At 41.6% G+C, this 21,568-nt stretch overlaps 1 protein-coding gene across 1 annotated transcript in view; it reads left to right on the forward strand.

Moving 5' to 3' along the window:
* Positions 1-14,156, forward strand: part of TTC27 (tetratricopeptide repeat domain 27) — a 138,176-nt gene extending 124,020 nt beyond the window's left edge. The window contains exons 18-20 of the mRNA XM_015428173.1: positions 8,886-8,997; positions 12,623-12,723; positions 13,993-14,156. Coding sequence (XP_015283659.1) covers positions 8,886-8,997; positions 12,623-12,723; positions 13,993-14,115 — 336 coding nt within the window. The 3' untranslated portion in view covers positions 14,116-14,156. The remainder of the gene's footprint in view (positions 1-8,885; positions 8,998-12,622; positions 12,724-13,992) is intronic.
* The last annotated feature ends 7,412 nt before the right edge of the window (positions 14,157-21,568 follow it).

The following is a 21,568-nucleotide window of genomic DNA, read 5'->3' on the forward strand; positions in this document are numbered from 1 at the left end:
TGCGCCCTCTGCTGGAACAGGTTACAGCCTAACATCAAAAGCTTGATTTGCAACAAACCCAACTCAATGAGACTGTAAAAAAAACGGATAGAACGGAGCAACAGATTAAAGAAGTGGATGCCAACACAAAGCAGCTTAAAAAACAACTACAGGTGATGGAGGAAAAGAGAACAACTGACGAGTCTCAATTATTACAGCTGCAAATGGAAAGAGCAAGCTATGTCCTTAGATTTCAAGGAGTCCCTCAGGAGAAAGGAGAAGATTTAAAGCAGCTGATGAGTCAAGCTATCGCCCCGGTGGCAGACATAAAAGCGGATATACTTCAAAGCGAAATAGATGTGATCTATAGGCCGTATTCTGAATTTACAAGAAAAAATGATCTGCCCGGGGAAGTGATGGTAAGATTCTCCAGAAGACAAGTGAGAGACCAAATTCTCAAAGCTACAAGTGGAACGACTTTGAAAATTAAGGACAAAGAAATTAAAATCTTAAAAAACATTCCGTTTGAAATAAGAAAGAAAAGAAAGCAATACAGAGACTTGGCATTATTTTTACAGAAAAACGAAGTCCCCTACTGATGGAATGTCCCGGAAGGCATAATCTTCAAATTTAAGGACAAGAAAGAAAAGGCTTTGGATTATTTGCAGCAACAAAACCAACCAGCCAGCAAAGAAGATAAAAAGAAAGATGAAAGCACCAAAGAGAGTGATGAAGAGGGAGCAATGGAATCTTCTGATGAGAACTCAGATTTGGATTGGGGGTGGCAGCCCCCAAAACAAGCTACCAGTTGAGAAAGAAAAAGGATAGAAAATGAGTTGTTGATGTTTCTGGAATTCTGTATAACTGATTAGTAACCATTTCTTGAATTTCTTTTTATTCAGGTAGATGTGCAGGTGTAATTAATTGTAGCTTTTGTATGAAGAACACAGCTGACCCCATCCAATGAACTTTAAGCAAATTTTAAGCAAGAAGCAAACTTTATAAGCATTATGTATGATCACCATCTCTTGGGTTTTTAGTGGGTTTTCTTTACTTTCTCACATACTAGTTTGTAGACCCCTTCCCAAATTTCGTTGTCGTTTTTAGAAAATGCAAATAAAAAAAATACCCTACGGGGGGCCAAAAAAAAAAGAGGGGGAAAGAACCCACGCTGCCACATTCTGGATCAGTGGGAGTTTCCTGTCAGTTTCAAGGGTAGCCCTACATAGAGCGAGTTACAGTAGTCCAATCTAGAGGTGACCATTGCATGGATTACTCTGGCTAGGTCAAGGCAAGACAGATAAGGGGCCAGTTGCTGGACCTGGCGAAGCTGGTAAAAAGCCAGTGTAGCAACATTTGTGACCTGGGCCTCCATTGATAAGGAGGCATGCAGGATCACACCCAGACTCTTGACAGTTGATGCTGGTGTCAAGGACGCACCATCAAGAGCCGGGAGACAGCACCCCAACCCTGAGTATCCCCTTCCCAGCCACAGAACTTCCGTCTTTGCAGGATTCAGCCTCAGCCAGCTCTGCTTCAACCCATCCCACCACAGACTTCAAACCCTCAGCTGGGTTTGCTGGGGCAGTATACGTCCAGCCGTTCATCAACAGTTATAGCTGGGTGTCATTAGCATACTGTTGACATCCCAGCCTGAAACTCCACACCAGTTGGGCAAGGGGGCACATATAGATGTTAAATACATCAGGGAGAGGATTGCCCCTTGAGGGACCCCACATACTAATGGGTGCCTAGTTGACAACCTCTGTCGAAGCACCAACATACTCCGTGTTCTATAATATCCTTCCTCTTTTAGGTAATGTTGAAGATGTGTATGTTTTTTATTGTGGGTATGTGTTGTGGGTTTGATAGTATAGTGTGAGGGTCCTTTGTATGAGATGTTAACACTTAATTTTGTGCTTTATTTTTCTTTTCTTTTTTGCATTTTGGAAGCATTAAAGTGCAATGGTTGGTAGGTAGTCATGTTATGTTGCATTTCTTAGCTTTTCTACTGCAGCTATATAGATTGTTGAGATCAAAGATTTTTTTATTAATTATATTGCCCAGGTGTGTGTGCCATAAAAGACCAAGTATTGGTCAAATGTTAACTCATCTCAGACAAACTCTCTTACCTCTTACTGAAGCCAGATATCCATCTGTGCCTCAAAAGCCACACTTCATCTTCCAGGAAGAATACATTTGAGATTTAAAAATTCTGGGAACATTGAAATCGTGGGGAAATTATGGGTATTGTTTTCCGGGGGTGGGGGAAATCGGAACTGTTGTTGAAAATATTCAGTACTTAATGATATGAACTTGCTCTAGTTGTTTATGAACTTGAAATATTTGGGGTTGGATTGAAAAAATGTGGCTTGAACCAAGCTGAGGGGTTTCCACGAAAAGATGGTAGAGTTGATTTCTGCTGATTCTTTCCCAGAGCTGTTCCTGAGAGTCCCCTTTCCCCGAAGAATAGCATTTAAGGGCATGTGGGGCTGCATTGGGAAGGGGAGGTGGGGAAAGACCCTCTTCCCACAGGTGAAAGTTTCTTCCTTCTGCAGAAATCTCTGGTGGATCCAAGCCTGTGAGCAGAGCTCTGCGGGCAAAATAGATCCTTCCTGCTACTTGCACACCCCTTGTGCCAGCAGAAAAGCTGCCTGTTCAGGGGACTCTTGAGAGCAGTAAACTCTGCAGCACAGAGTGCTACAGCTTAAATGGAACAGTTGCAAAAATCGCTCGTCCCACCCCCCCTTTGCCCAAGGAGAGGGCGACTTTCATTCACAGAAGGGGCATCTTTTTGATCCAACACACAGATCTACTATTTTATATATTTATCAAATTTAAAACAACAAATGCCTTCACTCTTTAGTGAAAACAGCAATTAAAAATATGCTTATTATTGGAAAATAGAGCTGCAAGCTAGCACCCTAAGATACCCAAGGCATGCTTTAGTTTCTGCCAGTTTAAGAAATAAGGGCGAGGGGGGGGGGAAATAGGAACAATCAGCATTGTCAAAGAAAATTAAGTTTTATTTACTCGGCTGAGACACTGTTGTGGACATCCATTTTATCATGAAGAAGTAGAACAAACTCCTACATTAGAGAGAGCGAAAGCACTCAGAAACTAAGTGTCCTATTAAGGAGTAATGATAAATTGTAGATATTAGGAACAATCAGCATTGTCAAATAAAATTAAGTTTTATTTACTTGGCTGAGACACTGTTGTAAACATCCATATTATCATGAAGAAGTAGAACAAACTCCTACATTAGAGAGAGCGAAAGCACTCAGAAACTAAGTGTCCTATTAAGGAGTAATGATAAATTGTAGATATTCAGTTACATTAAATAGTACTATTGGAATTTTCGGTCTTCTTTCATTGTGGCACATAGGCTGCAGTTGTATGCAGATTTACCTGGAATAAGCCATGATGAATTTAGTGGGACTTGGTCCTGCAAAAAACCTGCATAAGATTAGGCTGCAATTGTCACAGTAACCATATTAGACAAAAAGAGTCATATTTTTATTTACTAGATTTGTATCTTGCTTCCTCCTAGTAAATAACATTATTAATGTTTTATTGTGTGCTTCTCTGCTCGTGGTTTGTAATGGCCTATGGCTAAATACAATAAAACCTTTCTCTCTCTACTACCTTATCACAACTTCCTCTAATAAGAATACGTGTCTGACTTCTGACCATACTGTGCCCTCCCCTTGATTCACCTGGGTGTTGTTTATAGCCCACCTTTTTCACAGAGACTCAAGGTGGATTGTACCTTGTGAGTCAATTAAATCAGTAGGATGAAGCATCTAATAAGTAACGTAGTAAGACTAGGACTTCAGAAGTGGAAACAAAGCATAAGTACTAGACATGAGATGTTAAACAATGCAGAAAATGGTATTACCTAAGTAGAAAATGACACAGTGAGGGTAACATAATATATACAGCAAACAGATAATACATAAGAACATAAGAGACGCCAATGTTGGATGAGGCCAAAGGCCCATCCAGTCCAACACTCTGTATCACACAGTGGCCAGAAATACCAGGTGCCATCAGGAGGTCCACCAGTGGGGCTATGCATTGTCCGCAGTCCCATTCATATAGCCCCATTACCTTTATAAAAAATGCCTCACCCGAACAATTCTGTTTTCCGTAGTTTGTGGAATGACAGAAGCGTGGGAGCCTTCCCGGCTTCTTCAGGCAGCCATTCGACAACATACAGGCAGCTACAGCAGGCACATGTATACAGGCTGTCATTGATCCTGCCTATTTGCAAGGTGGTACCTGCAGAAGGCCCTGACCAGATGAGCAAAGTTGTTGGAGCATAAGGTATGCTCTAACAACAAGGGGAGAGGTGGTCCTGCATATATAAGGGTATGAGGCTAAGAAAGCTTTTGTATGCGATAGTCAGTACTGTGAATTTAATTGAGTAACTGATGGACAGTCCATGGAGTGTTTACAGAATGGGTGTAATATGCATGCTAAATGCCTTCCCTTGTGGATGGAACCCTGGAGACAAACTGAATTCTGAAAGCTAAGGACCTGGCGAAAGCATCTCTAGAGAATAGCATAAGACATTCATTATTGCTTAACAAAAGAAGTGCTTTGCTACATTTGACCAAAGTACGCATAGTCCAGTGTTCTTTGCAAACAACCCAAAGGCTCTAACCATCCTCTAAAAACTAGCCGATGCCCCTTTTGGTCTGCCCCCTTATTAAGGCACAAAAGAGCCTTAACTCATAACTGTGTTTCAGAACACTTTATATTGTAAGCAGTATTGGAATGTGGCTGGAAGTCAAAGATTTATCCTAGGTTCCATTTCTGTAAGGACAACACACAGTAGGTATTTTGCAGTACTCGCTTTCATTTTGCTGAAGACAGCTAGAAAGGCAGCAAGGAAGCATTTCATCTTTGCTCTGCAGCCCAAGGTTATCTGATGCCCACTTCAGCTATTAAAGCAAAGCAAGCTATCTTGTGGCAATTTTTCATAAAAGTCACAGCGTGTGAAACAGGTATCAAACTCTCAATATAAAAAGTTATGTTCGGCGCTTACAGAATGCTGTGTATGTGGTAATGGAAAGAGCTTGTTCAGTTATCTCAAGCCAACTTTTTGTAACATCTTACTCCCTTCAGAGTGCTTCTAGAAATCTCTGGGTATTTTTTAAAATGCTGCTTTTGTGCAGTTTACAGTTCATCTTTTTTTTCAGAGGAGCAGCATATCATGCAGCCTAAATCCGTCATCTTGTCATGAAGCTCTTTCTGGTATTCACCTTGAGGCTGAACTAGACCTGTCAACAGCCATATGAATTTATTCACAGATCTGCTCCATTCACATATGACAGGTGTGGGGAGGGATGCTATGATTTCCATGGAAAGGAGCATGTGTACAAGAAAGGGCTACAAAGCCTCTCCCCCCTCCCACACGCACACACCTTGCTTTGCTGTGCCCCTTTGCTCCAGACCAATGTTCCCTCTAAGCTGTGGAGTCTTGTGAGCAAGAAGAGGTGAGAAAAAGAGCTTCAAGAAAAGGAGCATTTTCTAGGCAACACGAGGAGGAAGTCTAGATCCCCTCATCCACATGCTCCTTCTTGTGTAAAGATAAGAAAAGCCACTTTACGCGTGAATGGTACAGATGTGCGTAGCTACCACAACATGTTTGGTGTAGTGGTTAAGTGTGCGGACTCTAATCTGGGAGAACCGGGTTTGATTCCCCACTCCTCCACTTGCACCTGCTGATGTGAAGGAGCATTTTCTAGGCAACACAAGGAGGAAGTTTAGATCCCCTCATCCACATGCTCCTTCTTGTGTAAAGCTAAGAAAAGCCACTTTACGCGTGAATGGTGCAGATGTGCGTAGCTACCACAACATGTCTACTTTGGCTTTCATTTTCCCTAGCTGATTTTGTCTTGCTGCAGAGGAAAATTCAGTGTCACAGCTGGCAGTGTTTTGCTTCTTCCATCTTCCAAACCAAAATGCTGCTTCATGGTGAATAGAGCCATTCTGAAGGAAGGTTCTTGGGGAAGTGGCAAATGGCCATTTTTCTCCTAATCGTGACCCCAAATACATTTTTAACCACTCTTTTTCTTTAGTTGTTTTCCTTCACTGGTGTCAAAACCACTGTAATCCATTTTAAGATACCACCTGCCCCTTCTTGCCAGCATTTCACTGCTATTTTCTAAATTTATTTATGTCAATCAGCCTACTGCTCCCCCAGATAAAAAGCTCCATCATAAGAACATAAGAATAGCCCTGCTGAATGAGACCAATAGTCCATTAAGTCCAGCAACCTGTCTCACACAGTGGCTAATCAGTTCCCCTGGACGGCCAACAACAGGGAATAGAGGCCAAGACCTTCCCCTGATGTTGGGATTCAGAGGCTTAGTGCCTCAGAATGTGGATCCCCTGAGCCGTCATGGCTAGTAGCCAATGATAGACTTATTCTTCAGGAATCTATCTAATCCCCTTTTAAAGCTGCTTATTCCTGTGGCCATCACTACGTCCTCTGGCAGCAAATTCCACATTTTAATCACTTTCTGTGTAGTATTTCCTTTTGTCCATCCTGAACCCACTGCCCATCTGCTTCATTAGATGCCCTCGAGTTCTAGTATTTTGGGAGAGGGAGAAAAAGAGGCAGGAACTAACTTTTCAAAGTGTCAACCCAATTTTTCCTTTGCATTTCTCTTTATCTCAGGAATCACCTAAAAACCTATTAACCTTTATGGTCTTGGCCCAGTTTTTAAATGTGTATATTCTACTTTTCTTCTGGGTTTTAATATTTAATGTCAAAAACAGAGTATAAAATGCTGGAATATGAATTATTCTCAGTATATTGTTTTGTGTTGTGTTAACTTCACTTTCTGATTACATGTTTCTCAGATCCCTGTAACCTCATTGCGAGCAGCATTACTTAAACTCTCCAGTTTACTGACAGCACGTCCTCTAGGGTCATAGCAACAGTCCATAGAAATAGAGGTGATATTAACCTTTATGGTCTTGGCCCAATTTTTAAATGTGTATATTCAACACATGGTTGTTATACTTTTCTTCTGGGTTTTAATATTTAATGTCAAAAATAGACAGCATGTCTACTGTTTACTGACAGCACGTCCTCTAGGGTCAGAGCAACAGTCCATAGAAATAGAGGTGATATACACCCTGAACCTCTAGGAGAACCTGAAAGCCTCAGTTGGCTATGGCTCTGTGTGGAGACGCGTGAAAACATGTATACCTCACCGTACCCCCAACAATTTGTGTTATAAAACCCGGATGATCTTTTTCAGTTCCCCTAAGTAATAAGCAGTCAGATGGGTGACATAGCTGTGGACTTTATTCTGTTTCTGATATTTATGAACAGGTTTTATGTCAGAAAGCACTCAGAGCAGTGTACGACATAAAAAAATACCAACCAGCTGATACTTGAAACGGCAGAGAGATTATACAAATATTAAAACTAATATTTACTAAACAACATACTAAACAGTTGACAGATTAGCCGAAGGAGATCTGTTATAGGAACCTGCAGTGTCATAAATATGTCTGGTGGAGACCCACACAAAGACTTTCTCAGGAGTTACTCCTGTTCTGTGATAACTGACAAAGGGAGCTTTGACTGCCAAAAATTTATATCTTGGAAACCTTGTTGGTCTCTGAGGTGCTACTGAACTTGAATCTAGCTCTTCTACAGCAGACCAACAGGGCTACCCTCTGAAACTGTCTTGTTCTCTGGAACTCCTTAGGTAAAGGTAAAGGTTTCCCTTGCTTGAAAGCCAGTCTGTAAATGGCCCCTTCACTGCAAGCCTTACAGGACCCGTTAAAGATTTTTTTAAAAAAGATTCTAGAAGAGCTTTTTATCTGAACTTCTCTTACTGCATTTTTTTAGTCTTTCAGTCTAAATGTTTTTATTGCCATGTTGTAATGGTAACATTTCCAAACGGAAAGATGGCATGAAAATATACCAAATAAGTCAACTTCCTAAAATCCCAAAGCAAAGAAGTCTCCTTGGAAAAGGGATTCTAGAACCTCAGTTTCCTGAGAAAGAATTTGTAGCATTAAAAAGACAACTTTCAAAGGTGACATTCACAGCAGATCTCAATTACTAGGATGGGTAGTTCTATGCTGGATGTGTAGAAGCATAAAGTCCTGAGTCAAGAAACCTAGCACAGTTGAGGATATGCAGGTTCTACAGTTCCTTTTTAGTTCCTAATCAGAAACAAGCATGCACGTCTTTGGACCACCTGTTTCTTATGAACCAACCAAAGTTTGGCATTGTGATTCCATGGGTTTTCTTTGGAAAATTTATTTTAAAAATCTCTGTGATATCAGTGTTTTTGTGACTCATGTGCTTAAATCCATTTTTTAAAAACAAAATGTGTGGTTGTGTTTCCCCCCCCTGTTGCTTTGGTTCATTTGCTTCTGCTTCGTTTTTGGGCAATTGCCTTTTTATTTTCTCTATTTCTGTTTTTCTTTCCATGTTAAGGAACCAAGAGAGAATAAAACTGGCATTTAGTCCTTATATACATTTGAGCAATTTATTGAGGTTTACATTCTTTAAATGTGGAATGGCTCAAAATATTAAAATACTAGTGTATTCCTGCTTTCATATGCATTTAATCATTGTGACCTAGGAAAATGTGGGTCACATCCATCTGTCTAGACAGATTTTTTAAAAGGTAAAGAATTGTCTTTTAAACACATGTTACTTATAGGTCTGTCACACTTGAGAAGCAATAACAGCAAAAAAACATCTGTGCTGCAGCTGTAGAATATAGTTGTAGGAGAGGAAACCATCTTGACTCCAAGGAACTAACCTATTGGAGATTCAGTATCATTTTTTTTAGAGAGTGACTTTGCTTTTTTGTATAGCATAAAGCCCAGCTGAGACCATTTTCTGTATTTCTGTTTTGCAGGCACTGCAGTATCTCACCAAAGCACACAAATGTGAAATACAATCAAGGGACTGGGACAAAAATATTCTGACTTTTAAGGAAGTGGCAAAGGGTGCTATAGAGCTTGCACATGGTATGATCTGCATGAATTCTTTGTATAAATTAACAATCATGCCCACCAACCACTAATATAATCCACAAATGTCAAATGCTAATGGTGGATGTTGTACTTAAGAATATAAGAACAGCCCTGCTGGATCAGACCAATGGTCCATCTAGTCCAGCATCCTGTCTTACACAGTGGCCAACCAGTTCCTCTGGACAGCCAACAACAGGGCATAGAAGCAAGGCCTTCAGCTGATGTTACCTCCTGACTCTGGGATTCAGAGGATTAGGGCCTCTGAATGTGGCGGTTCCCCTCAGCCACCATGAGTGGTAGCCATTGATAGACTTAGCCTTCATGAATCTATCTAATCCAGTTTTAAAGCTGTTTATTCCTGTGGCCATCATTACATACTCTGGCCGCAAATTCCATATTTTAATCACTCTCTGTGTAAAGGAGTATTTTCTTCTGTTCGTCCTGAACCTACTGCCCATCAGTTTCATTGGACACCCTCAAGTTCTAGTATTTTGGGAGAGGGAGAAAAATTTATCTTTGTCAACTCTCCTCCCCATGCATAACTTTTAAACCTCTATCATGTCCACCCTTAGTCGTCTCTTTTCTAAATTGAAAAGTCCCAGGCTCTTCAGCCTTTCCCCATAGGGAAGGTGCTCCAACCCCCTAATCATCTTGGTTGCCCTCCTCTACTTTTTCCAACTCTGCAGCGTCCGACATTGAACTTCATTTGCCACATTGTCACCCACTCACCCAATTCATGGAGGTCCTCTTGGAGCTCTTCACAGTCAGCCTTGGTTTTCACCATCTTGAATAATTTTGTGTCATCTGCAAACTTGGCCACTACACTACTCACACCTAGTTACAGATCATTTATGAATAAATTAATACCGGCCCCAACAGTGATCCTTGAGGGACCTCACTGCTTACTTCTCTCCATTGTGAGAACTGTCCATTGATTCCCACTCTTTGCTTCCTGTCATTTAACCCGTTTTTAATCCATAAGAGAACGCATCCTCTTATCCTATGACTGCTTACTCAGGAGTCTTTGATGATGTACCTTGTCAAAAGCTTTTTGGAAGTCCATGTATATAATGACTACCAGGTAACCGTTGTCTACATGTTTGTTCACTTTCTACAGAACTCCCAAAGGTTGGTGAGGCAGGACTTTTCCTTTGCAGAAGCCATGCTGATTTTCCCTCAGCAGGCTTTGTCCCTCTATGTGCCTAGCCAGTCTATCTTTGATTAAAGTTTCTGCTAATTTGCCTGGGAGGCTGACTGACCTATAATTTCCTGGTTCCCCTCTGGATCCCTTTTTAAAAATTAGTGTAACATTTGTTACTCTCCAGTCTTTGGGTACAGTGGCTGAGTTTAATGATAGGTTACATATATGGGTTAGTAGATCAATGACTTCACATCTGAGTTCCTTAAGAACTCTTGGGTGTGTGCCATCAGGACCTGGTGACTTTTCGGTTTTTAATTTCCCCAGTAGGTCTAGAACTTCATTCCTTGTCACCTCAGTTTGGTTCAGTTCTTCAGACTCCTTCCTGAAAATAGGGTCTGTGGCATGAGTACATGCCCCACACTTTCCACCATGAACAGAGAAGCAAAAAAAAGTCATTGAGCTTCTGTGCCATCTCCCCATCTTCCTTTAGCAATCTCTTATTCCTTTGTCATTCAAAAGCCCCACTGCTTCTTTGGATGGTTTCCTGCTCCGGATATATATTTTAAAAATGTTTATTGTTTGGTTCAGTTCTTCAGACTCCCTTCCTGAAAATAGGGGCTGTGGCATGGGTACATGCCCTAAACTTCCACAGTATATTTGAAGTACAGTCAAATTATTCTTGTGACATTTTTGAAGAGAAGCCTGTTGTCAATGCCAAAAGATGGCAGAATCTAAAAGCAACACACAATCTATAAATGTTCACTATAAAAGCAGCACAACCACCACCCCTGAGGGTTTGGAGAACAGAAAATATTAGACTTTTCTCATGATTAGAAACAAGTTGTTTTATGGAGAAATAGTGTTATTTTTCCAAGCTCCCTACCGATCTCAGCCTTGTTTGGTAGGTTCTCCCAGTAGGGCTTTTTGGACTCTGCTGAGTTTGGTCCAACCGTTAAGTTATGAAAACTTCCATGGGATCTGCTGAGCAATTTCCTGTATATTCTTTTCTTCATGGTCAGTGAACAGTTATATGAAGATGTTGTACCAAGGTGGTATATTCATGTTTGAGAGCCAGCATGGTGTAGTGGCTAGAGAGGGTTCCCTTTTGTGGCACCCACCAGTATTTCTTCTGGAGCCCACCAAGCTTTTCAGAAAGTGGGCAGGACCATTATAAGGCAGGACTTGTAATTGGCTGGCCTCATTCAAATGACAGGGTTTCCCACAGCCCACAATAACAGCTGCAGCCACTGGAGTAACAGGACAACTGGTAAGCACCCAGGCTTTCCTTAGCCAGTATGTGGTTCCATTCTCTCTTCAGGCTTTCTTTCTTTTTATTCCCCCTTCTGTTTTTCCCTACCTCTTCCCTGGGATTTCCTTTGTCTCTTTTTATTCCCCCTATATAATTCATTTGCAAAGTGAGAAGGGAGGTACTGTGTTTGGCTCTGCCGCCTACGGAAGCCATTTGGGGTTTGGTGCACAGTACCCCCCTCTCAAAATTTCAAACATGCGCACAGGCTGAAAAAGGTTAGGGACCCCTGGGTTAGAGTATCAGAAAGGGATCTGGGAGACCCAGATTTGAATTTCTCCTGTGTCTTGATGCTTGCTGGGAGACCTTGGGCCAGTAACATACTCTCAACCTAACCTACTTTACCAGATTCTAGTGAGGACAAATGGAGGAGAAGAAAACAATGTAGGCCATTTTGGATTCCCACTGGGGACAAAGGCAGAGTATAAATGAAGGGGAAAATAAAAATAAATAATAAATGGTGCTCAGATGAGTTGCCCTTGAAGTATTGGCTTATTGCTCTGTAAAAAGCTGGGTTTGTTACCAGTGAGTGTTTATAGGAATACAGAGACCACCTTTTCCCTCTTAAGAGTTGTGCCATTGTAATTTAATTGCAGGGAGAACTGAAAAATCTGAGAGCTAGCATGACACAGTGCTGGTCTTTGACACTGGTGATCATTGTAGAGATAATACCAACTCATGGACATTGTGTGGCTTAGCAGCTGTTCCCTGTGTCATCATGAAAATAAGTGATATCACATTATTAGATGTAGTAAACTGAAGTCCTGAAACAGTTGTGATGCATTTAGTTCCTTATCCTCTGTAAGAGTCATAGAACGTAACTTCGTGTTGTGATGTTACTATGTTCTACATTTCCACATCTCTCACCATCACAAGCCAGTGGTATGAAGTGAAGGTGATGAAACTGAGGACACAGGGTAAGCTATAAGCCCCACTGAGGGCACTTTTTACAGAAAGAGGCAGATGTTTTGTGATGTCAGTAATGTGTTATTCAGTTTAAAATACATAACATAATTGTCATGACTGTAAACATTGGTATGTCTACAAGTATCAAGGAGCTTTAATTGAAGAGATTTTTCATCTGAAAAGAACTGACTGCAAGCTAAGCAAATGGTGGATGTGCTATCACTGTGATAACCATGGAACATTTGTTTTAAAACTTCAACTTGCAGTGGCGATAAGATGCAGCAAAAGCAAGTCTAATCACCAGGAAGCATTACAGATACTCTCATCAGCTCGACTCAACTTGCGTAGTTTGACAGCCAAAGCCAAGGTAAATGAAAGAGCCTCTGAAACATAAAGAGATGTTATCCATAGGCATAACTTGGTCCCTTTGCCATTGGTAGTGTTCTCATAAAGCCAGTTTTTCATTGTCACCTAAAATGGCACCATGAGACGCAGGCTGCAGCCTTAATAGCAGGCATTATGTCCTTTCCATTATTACTGTGGTTTCTGCAAAATCATCAAAGGAAGAGGCAGCAATGGAGAGAGTCCAGTTTGTGCTATTCAGACCTGCAGCAGCTTTGGAATTTAAATGCCCTGGTGCATGCCAGTGACATTGGCTTATGAACAGGATCAGACTAGATTGGATCTAGATCTCTTTCAGCTCTCTTTCATAACCCTTCAGAGTCTAATGTCTTGGTCCAATCTTCAGTGATCTGGAATATCCCATAATCCACAACATACAGCTGGTTATTGCAAATTTCAGCATGATCTCCCTATGAACTGCAACAGGAACCTGATATTGAAATGCTAAGGATAAATGTTTGTCCAAATAGTCAGGCAGATGAGGTAATAGAGGGAGTAATTTTGAAATGACACAGATAAGGGAAAGAGAAACTCTGGCTGATTTTTCCACAGTTCAGGTATAGCAGTAGAGATGCATGTTTGGTCAATAAGAAAGTGGCCTATAACTGTTAACGTTAAGATGACCTCTGAGAATCATTGTTAAAGAAAAGCCATGCTGCAGGGAGCCATCTCTGCATCACCATCTTTCATTTAAGTCAGTGATGTTTGATGTTGCTTTCAGAATACACTGGGTTTTCTTGAGCTTCCTTTAGTTTGCAGACTGGAAAGTATTAAGACAGGGGCTTGGATCCACCAGAGCATTTCTACAGGTTGAAGGATTTCTACCCACAGAGGTGGCCTTTCTCCTCCTCTCCCTCCCTCCCACTGCAAATGCTCCCATTGCTAGTCCTGAGGGACAGGGGACCCCGGAATCAGCATCTTGAGAGGCATATAGGGCTGCAGTGGGAGGGGGAGAAAGTCACACTTTTTTTGGCAGAAATTCTTCCACCTGGGAAAAACTCTCCATTGGATCCAAGCCATGAAGTGCTCTGATTGTCCCCAGAGCAGCATTAGCATGTTGTCCTTGAGTGGAATTGCATGGAATGGAGGAACCAGAAAGACAGCAGATCAGTGTGGTTATAGAAAACCTTGCAGTGGAAAATGTTGCAAATGTTTATTGAGGATAGTCTTGCCTTTTGCTTAGAATAATGCACCTGCTACACATTTTTCTTCTACTTTGTTTTTTGTTGTGCAGCAGCTTGTTGCTGATGTAACAAATGTTGAAGTTTCTGGCGATCTAGCTGAAGAAGTGACAGCAATGGAGAACCTGCTAGATGAATTGCAAGAATTTAGTAATCAGCTGAGGAATCAGACTTGAAAAAAGAAGAAGATACACTTTCCTGGAAGGAAGGGGAGAGGCGGCTGCTCTTCATTTGCTACAGTTTGTGCTAATTAGCTTGCACTATATGGCCAACTTTATATAGGATTAGTTCTGCTTGAGTGCAGCCCATAATTGGCTCCTGTCCATAGATGTGCACTTTACAGATAGGAAAGATTAACAAGTGCTGGTGATGTTAGAGATAGAAAGCAAGGGAGAGACTTGAGTTGCTTTTGGTTTAATTGTGGGCGAGGTTAGAAAATGCAGAAAATTCCACAAAAATTGTAATCTTTCTAAATGACTGTCTTCTGTCATGTGTAAGAGAAATGCAATGCCGCTGCACTCTGTCCTAGTGGCTGTATTTTGTTAGAGCTTGTGCATTTATAGGGAATGGGCAGCACAATCCTTTAGATGCAGTGGCAGCATCTTAGTTCTCCATTCCAGTTCCTTTGGTTGCTGGGAAGTCCTGTGCAGCTGTTCAGCACTGGGACAATGGGCCACCCATGGCCCCTCTCCCATAAGACTTTTTTTGCAAACATTGGCACAGCAACCTTAATAGCATCTGCTGCATCAAACCGGAGATTATTCTCAGCTTTACCCTACAAGTTGAGTCCTTGTGCTGGAGTCAGATTTCCTCCCATAGGTCCTATCAGGTTTACATCTAAGCAGGAGTTTGGGGTGAGAATCTCTACCAATGCCTTTGTGCTAATCCAGTCTGGTTAGCTCCACAATAACCTGCAGATGGATCAGAACAAGATTCAGCCCTTTCTAGAAAGTCAAAGCCAAGCATTCTGTCTGTAACAATAGCCTATCAGCCACCTCTGGGAAGAATTCTGAAATGGAAGTGCCATTTTTTTGGGGGGGGGCTGATGGCCATTGGTATTTCCTCCTTGGATTCATCTGCTCCTGTTTTAAAGCTGTTAGGGGTTGTAGCCATCACCACATGATAACCAGTTCTATGAGTTAATTATGCATTGTGTGAAGCAGAGTTGCTGTTTTGGTCCTAAACATAGTGCCAGTCCCCACTAATGTATCTGTTTGGAGGATCTCTCATCTTTTCTAGAATGTCTTCGATCCTAACCTTCCTTTCCACTCATGGTATACATTTCTGTTAGTGAAAGGGGAAAGGTGACTTTTGCCTGATTCTTTCTCTTCCCCATCACTGTGACCCCCCATGATCACCATGGAAAACCACTGACCCATGGGAGCACAATTTTGGGAGGCATAAAAGAGTACGGGGGGGCAGTTGCTGTTCATGCAGACAAGAATAAAAGAACATAAAAGACACTACAGACTTGGCCAACCTGAAAAATCAGCAGTGGCTGAACATAGCCTAACTCAATCAGGACACAGTATTTTGTTCCAAGACACTGAAAGGCTGGACAACACTTCCAATTACCATGTCAGTTTACACAGGGAAGCCATTGGAATTCATAAACATAAACACAATTTCAACAAGAAAGAAGAGAGTTTAAAAATAAATAGGGCATGGTTTCCTGTCCTGAAAAACACAAAAGGCTCTACATCTGATAATAGCACTACAGATGAGATTAGAATTTCAACAGCCAATCCACATACAAAAGAACCTCCTCAGGAAACAATCCATATACAAAACCACCTCCTCAGGAAAGCTCCTCCATTAGTATGTTCACAGCCTGGGGAACTCCTACAAGATAATGACTCAGCCCTACCCCACCTTCTGGAGTAGATATAAATTATCTGCCTACCATTCTCTTCTCACCTTGACACAGAGAGTACTCCATCTTTCTGTGTATACCTCTGAGGATGCCAGTCACAGCTACTGGTGAAACGTCAGGTCCTACAATGCCAAGACCACGGCCATATAACCCAGAAAACCTACAACAGCAACTAATGAACTCCGGCCGTGAAAGCCTGCGACAACATATTTGGACAGTTTATTTATTGTTACAGTCATTTGACCAAACATATAATCAGTTTTATAGTTTACACAATAAACAACATTTCTAGGATAAAACATGATCTAATAAAATCCAATAAAACCTAAACCTGGTTATGATACAATTTCTATAGCCTAAGTATCAACACACAGAATTTGGCTACTTGGTACCAATAAAACCTAAACCTGGTTATGATACAATTTCTATAGCCTAAGTATCAACACACAGAATTTGGCTACTTGGTACCTAATCCTAGAATTCTCATTGCATAAATGATAATCAAGCTTAGCTCTTTCAGTAAAACCAAGAATCTTATCCAAGAATGGAGTAATGATCTCCTGGGCGGCTAAAAAACATATGCTCTATGGACTCTATCTCTTTTAATGAACATGTGCACAGGCTTTCAGAATAGGGGGTCTTCTTATACAATACAGCGGAAGGAAGGGTCTACTCCTTGCAAAAGTGTATGTTCTTCTGAAACTATTTACTTCCAGTGAAGTCAGGTAGGCTGCAGGTTTGTCGATGTTTTTAACATTCAAAATCATATTAAGGCTTTGTAAACTGGAAATGTCCAATTGTCATTCTCTGTCTTGAATCCTCTGTTAACTAGCCTTTTTGCCTGTTCGAATCCACAAGATTGAAGTTCATAGCAGGAAAACCCAATTTTATTGATGTAATTTTGTGTAGCCTGAAGCCAATTAGATTGATAGAGTTAATTGACCAACCTTACAAAACAGCCATGAAACTACTAATAAAGAAACCGAGAGAATTACTTTTATATTCAATTGGATTTTCTTTTTCCAGTGCTACACTGGGTTTCTTTCTATTTTGATTCCATGAATAAAAGACTCTGCTGTATTCTAAGTGACTGTGCAGTTTGTGTTTCTACTTCTACAGTAGAATGTGGAAAGTCGAGAAGGATGCTGCTAAGGTTCCATTTTTCAGGTTTGCCGTACTTAAATCCAGACTTAAATCCAAACGGGCCTTTTCTGGTTATGCAGATAAATCACTGCCACCCCAAAATAGCTATGATGCCACTACTAGGCTATCAAAAATTACCCCTTCAGATTTGTGCTTGTATGTATTGTGCCCTAAATGTATTACTGAATATAGTTGAAGGTGTCTTAAGTGTTCATCACATTCAACACTTTTTGGTATGATACAAGACATCTTGTGTACAGGTTTTTTGGTGGGGTTTTGGGATTTTTTTGGAGTTTCTTTTTACATTATGAAGTGACAGACATGTTTGAAAGCTGTTTTCCTTTTGCTGTTCAATGTCTTAACTCCGCTTTCTGGAATGTGGTCTTCTTTTCTCAGAACCATTCATAAGCATCCTGTTGCTTCCTATTATTCAAGTAATACAGAATGGGAGGGGATATTCCTTCTGCAGCCATTTGGCTATACAAGGTCCAGTTTTGGTGGCTTCTAGCCTTAAAGTCTAAAAAAAGGATCCTGTTGTAAGCATCCTGGAATGATGCTTTCCCCTCAGGAATTATTATTAGCATTTGTGGATGTTGAAGTCACCCCAAATAGAGTTCAGTAAATCATATAAGTTTGTATATTTCTTTCCTGTCACTCTTGCTGTAAAAAGCTATTGAATTCTCGTAAGAAAAAAACACTTCTTGTGATGTTTTTATTGCTGAAAGGGGACTTAAGGATATCACTTTCTTTGTTTAAAACTGTCAAAATACCACATTCTTACATAGGGCTTCAAAATAGTTGAGATATGTGGCAGTCTTGGACTAAGAAGGTTATGTTATGAAGGCTACGGAAGGACAGGAAGGGCCCAGCTAGAGTGTCATTTGCTGGTTTTCAGTAACCAGTGCTCAGGTGCTGGCCTCAGGAGTGCCTTTCACTGCTAATTTGGCAGCCCTCTTCTCAGTATTCACCTCTGAAATGCAAGTGCAACAATTTCTACAAGGGCTGCAGTGCACCAATACTTCCTCTGCCGTCTTGTTTCCTACCCATTCAATCTGAGTAGGAAAAATCTGCACATGGCACTGAAAAGAGGGATGTACAGCAAGGTAAGATTTGTCTGCGAATAGTCCTGGGGCTGAATGTGAATGCTTACACCGTCAAAGCTCTTGGCTCCCCCTTACACACCCACAGGGTATCCATATGCTGTCCTCCATTTATGGGCCCACGCAAGCTGTTTCTTTCATATGTAGAACCAAGTAGCATTAGTATGTAACTCTACTCAATTACTAAGAAGAAATCTGAAGTCACTGAGATTTTAAAAGTACATTGTTGTTTAGGAAGGAGGCAGTTCTTCGGTCAGCTTGTAAGAATCATACATACTTAGTTTATTTTTGTGCAGAATTGATACTTCAAGGTATAATTGTTTTGCCAATGTTTCTTCCGATACTTAGATAAAACCAGTTTTTCAGAATTCTGGTGTAGGCTATGAGATTGATTCCACAATAGTAGGGAATCGAATTAAACAAATACTCTACTGACCAATTGACAAGATAAATTATGTATATAAAAAAAATCAATACACCCCTGTCCAGTTCTATAAAGAACAAATTAAATCAAAACGAAGCAAAGTTGTTGTCGTGTACTTTGTGTTCTTTGTACTTAGAAATAAACTGGATTGTTTCTAGGAAAAAATGAAGCTAAACGGGAAAAGGGCTAACAAATCTATGGAATTCTTGTCAGAAAGATTACTCAGACTGGCTGCTGTGTGTTCCAAAACCCATTTCAAAATGCTCATGGTGATGGAAAAATATTATTTTAAAATATTTTAGTCATATGTTTGTCACAAAGTCAGGGTTAGGATCCTTCTGAAGAGGATACTTGCTATTTAAAAATAAACAAAGAATAAGCCTGATATTCTGTTAGTGACTTAAAACTGTGGGGTCTCAAAACTGTGGCCTTTTTCTTAGTTCCTTGCTCTGCACAGTTCTTAACGTAAACCGATATCCTGATACCATGCCCACAAAGTTTTAAAGAAAAAGAGCTCTATGTGATGGGATTTATACTATCTGTTAAAGAATTTTATCTGTAATATTGACCATAAAATCTGCTCTGCATGTGGAATTAATGTGCATAAGTATAATGTGAATTCAGATTTATAGGAAAAACAGTGTGAAGCACTGTTATGATAACCAAATTCATTTAGTGGTAACATTTAACTCCTTGGGCAAAAAAAAAGATCAAAATACAGGATGCTGTTCAATGCCTAGAAGGGTCTTTCTGATAAAGCACAGGAACCTTTCATACTCCTCCCATGCTGCTCTGGACATGCCAGAAGATCCAGTCTGCCCTAGAAGGATATATATAGTGCCAGTGTGTGTGTGTATATGTGTGTGTGTGGCATGGCATACCATGAGCAATGCAAAAAGTGGGTTACAAAGGTAGAAAGTGTAATGAAAGCAAGGTGATATTTCCACAGAAAAATGCCCTGAACATTTCCACATTCTGTGGAATGACAGAAGTATTGGGAGTCTTCCTGACCAGATTAGTCCAGGTGGGAGCCACCACAGAGAATGTGTGTGAGTGGGCATTTGCAGGGTGGCACCCTCAGAAGGCTTTGTTCAGAAGAAGGAGCTGTTGCAGCAGAGCATAGTGGGAGAGGCGGTCATGCTGGTATGTGAGTCCAAATCTATTAGGAGCTTTGTTATGTGATAACCAATACCTTGAACTGAACCTGGCAACTAATCAGTAAACAATTGAGTGACTGCAGATTGAGATACATGCATGCTCTGCCCAGCTCCAGGTAGGGTTGCCAAGTCCATCTTCCACCCCCAGCGGGGGACTTTGGGGGCGTTCCTGGAGGGGGCGGGGCATCCCTACGTGATGACGTCACATTGGGGACGTCCACCGTCCGCCCGCGCATCAGATCTCCAGAAATGGCAGTTCCCTGCACTTAAAGGAACCGGCGTTTCCCTTTTAAATGCAGGAACCGGCGTTTCCCCTTTAAGAGCAGCCGTGTTTCCCTTTTAAGAGCATGAAGCTGGAGATCGGGCTTGGGAGGAAACACGGGTTCCACATACTTAAAGGGAGAGAGATGGGTGGCTGTGGGTGTTGGGGGGGGGGCTTCCCCCACTGGCCATCTGGCCGGCAACGGGTAGAACCCCCCCAAAAAACGGGGGACCCCTGGCAAACGGGGGGGGGTTGGCAACCCTAGCTCCAGGTAGTAACCAAGCTGTGGCATTCTATACCAAATGGAGTTTCTAAGCTGACTCAGTATTTTTTGGTTAAGGTCTATTGGGCTCGAAAAACCCAGATCCCAATACCAGCAAAGTAGTCGGATCTGAGATTTTTTCAGAAATCCTGGTTTTTTTCCAGGAAATCCTGGATTTTTCCAGGAACCAAAAAACACTGAGGGGAAAAAGCAGCGGCATAGCCACTAAAAACAGCTGAGACACTGCTCAACTGGGGCTCTTTTGTGCAGTCCCTTTAACCCGGACTGCCCCAAAGAGTTCACTAAGAAGCCGATCCTGTGGGGAGAACCGGTTTAGATTGGACTGCCCAACAGAGCCTGCCCAGGAGCCAATCCTGTGGAGAGAACTTTCCCTGCAGGCTCTGCTGGGGCTCTGCTGTGTAGCCTGGTTTTGCCAGTAATTTCCAAATATATTTTTCTGGGGATTTGGTGGGGGGGTTCCTCCTGGAAAATCCCAGATACATGCTGGAGCCTGCCTTGGTGGGGAGGGCGGGGTATAAATCAAATCAAATAAATAAATAAAATGTTCCTGAAAAATTCCCATAAGGTTGTTTTTCAGGTATATTTTTGGTTCAGGTAAACCTGAATGCAAATCCCTATTCTAGACTAAATGAAGATAGAAGATATGTGAGTAGCAGTTTTCAATAAGAATGACGTGGTTTGTCCTGCTTCTGCCGGCACATTAAATCAGCAGCAGTGCAGACATACACACCAGTCTTTGGCAAGGAGCTTTTCCAATGAAGAACAGAACCACACTTCAGATCCAAGCATGGTTTAATCAGTCTGTCAAGGCAGCAAATTCCAAAAAGGGTAATTACAGGATTCAGAGTCAAGGCACAGTCCAAAGTTCATGAAGAGGAGGCAGATAACAATAAATCACAGGAACCACACCGTTAGTAGCAGACATGATGAACAGCAGCAAGGGTATAAATCAGTAGGTAATAGTTGTATTGCTTCCAAGCCAACCTGCCCCTTGACTATTGCTTATAACCCACCACCAATCCTTGGCCTATGCTGAGTCATTCTACCACAGGTGCAAACCATCACAGCATACCAGAGTACCTAACTGACTGCAGTCTCCCTTGTCCAGATCCTGCAGAGACTCATCTGCATTAGTCGGAATTGAATGCTGCTGAGTTGCCAGCTGGATACTCTGGCTCCTGGCCTACACATGCCTCCTAACCCAGCTTCTCCAGTGCTCCAAGGGCTCAGGTGACAATGGAGGTGATGCTACCTGCCATGCCCTTTCCGCTACCAGTCCCAACTCCAGTGGCTTAAACAGCGGTATACCAGCCTTGAGCTGAAGATCTCCATTTGAAACCTAAGGAGCCACCACCTCTGGAGGAGCACCCGTTGTTAATTGTAAACC

The sequence above is a fragment of the Gekko japonicus genome, unplaced genomic scaffold, assembly GCF_001447785.1.
Source record: "Gekko japonicus isolate JY-2015 unplaced genomic scaffold, Gekko_japonicus_V1.1 scaffold1694, whole genome shotgun sequence".
Taxonomy (NCBI): domain Eukaryota; kingdom Metazoa; phylum Chordata; class Lepidosauria; order Squamata; family Gekkonidae; genus Gekko; species Gekko japonicus.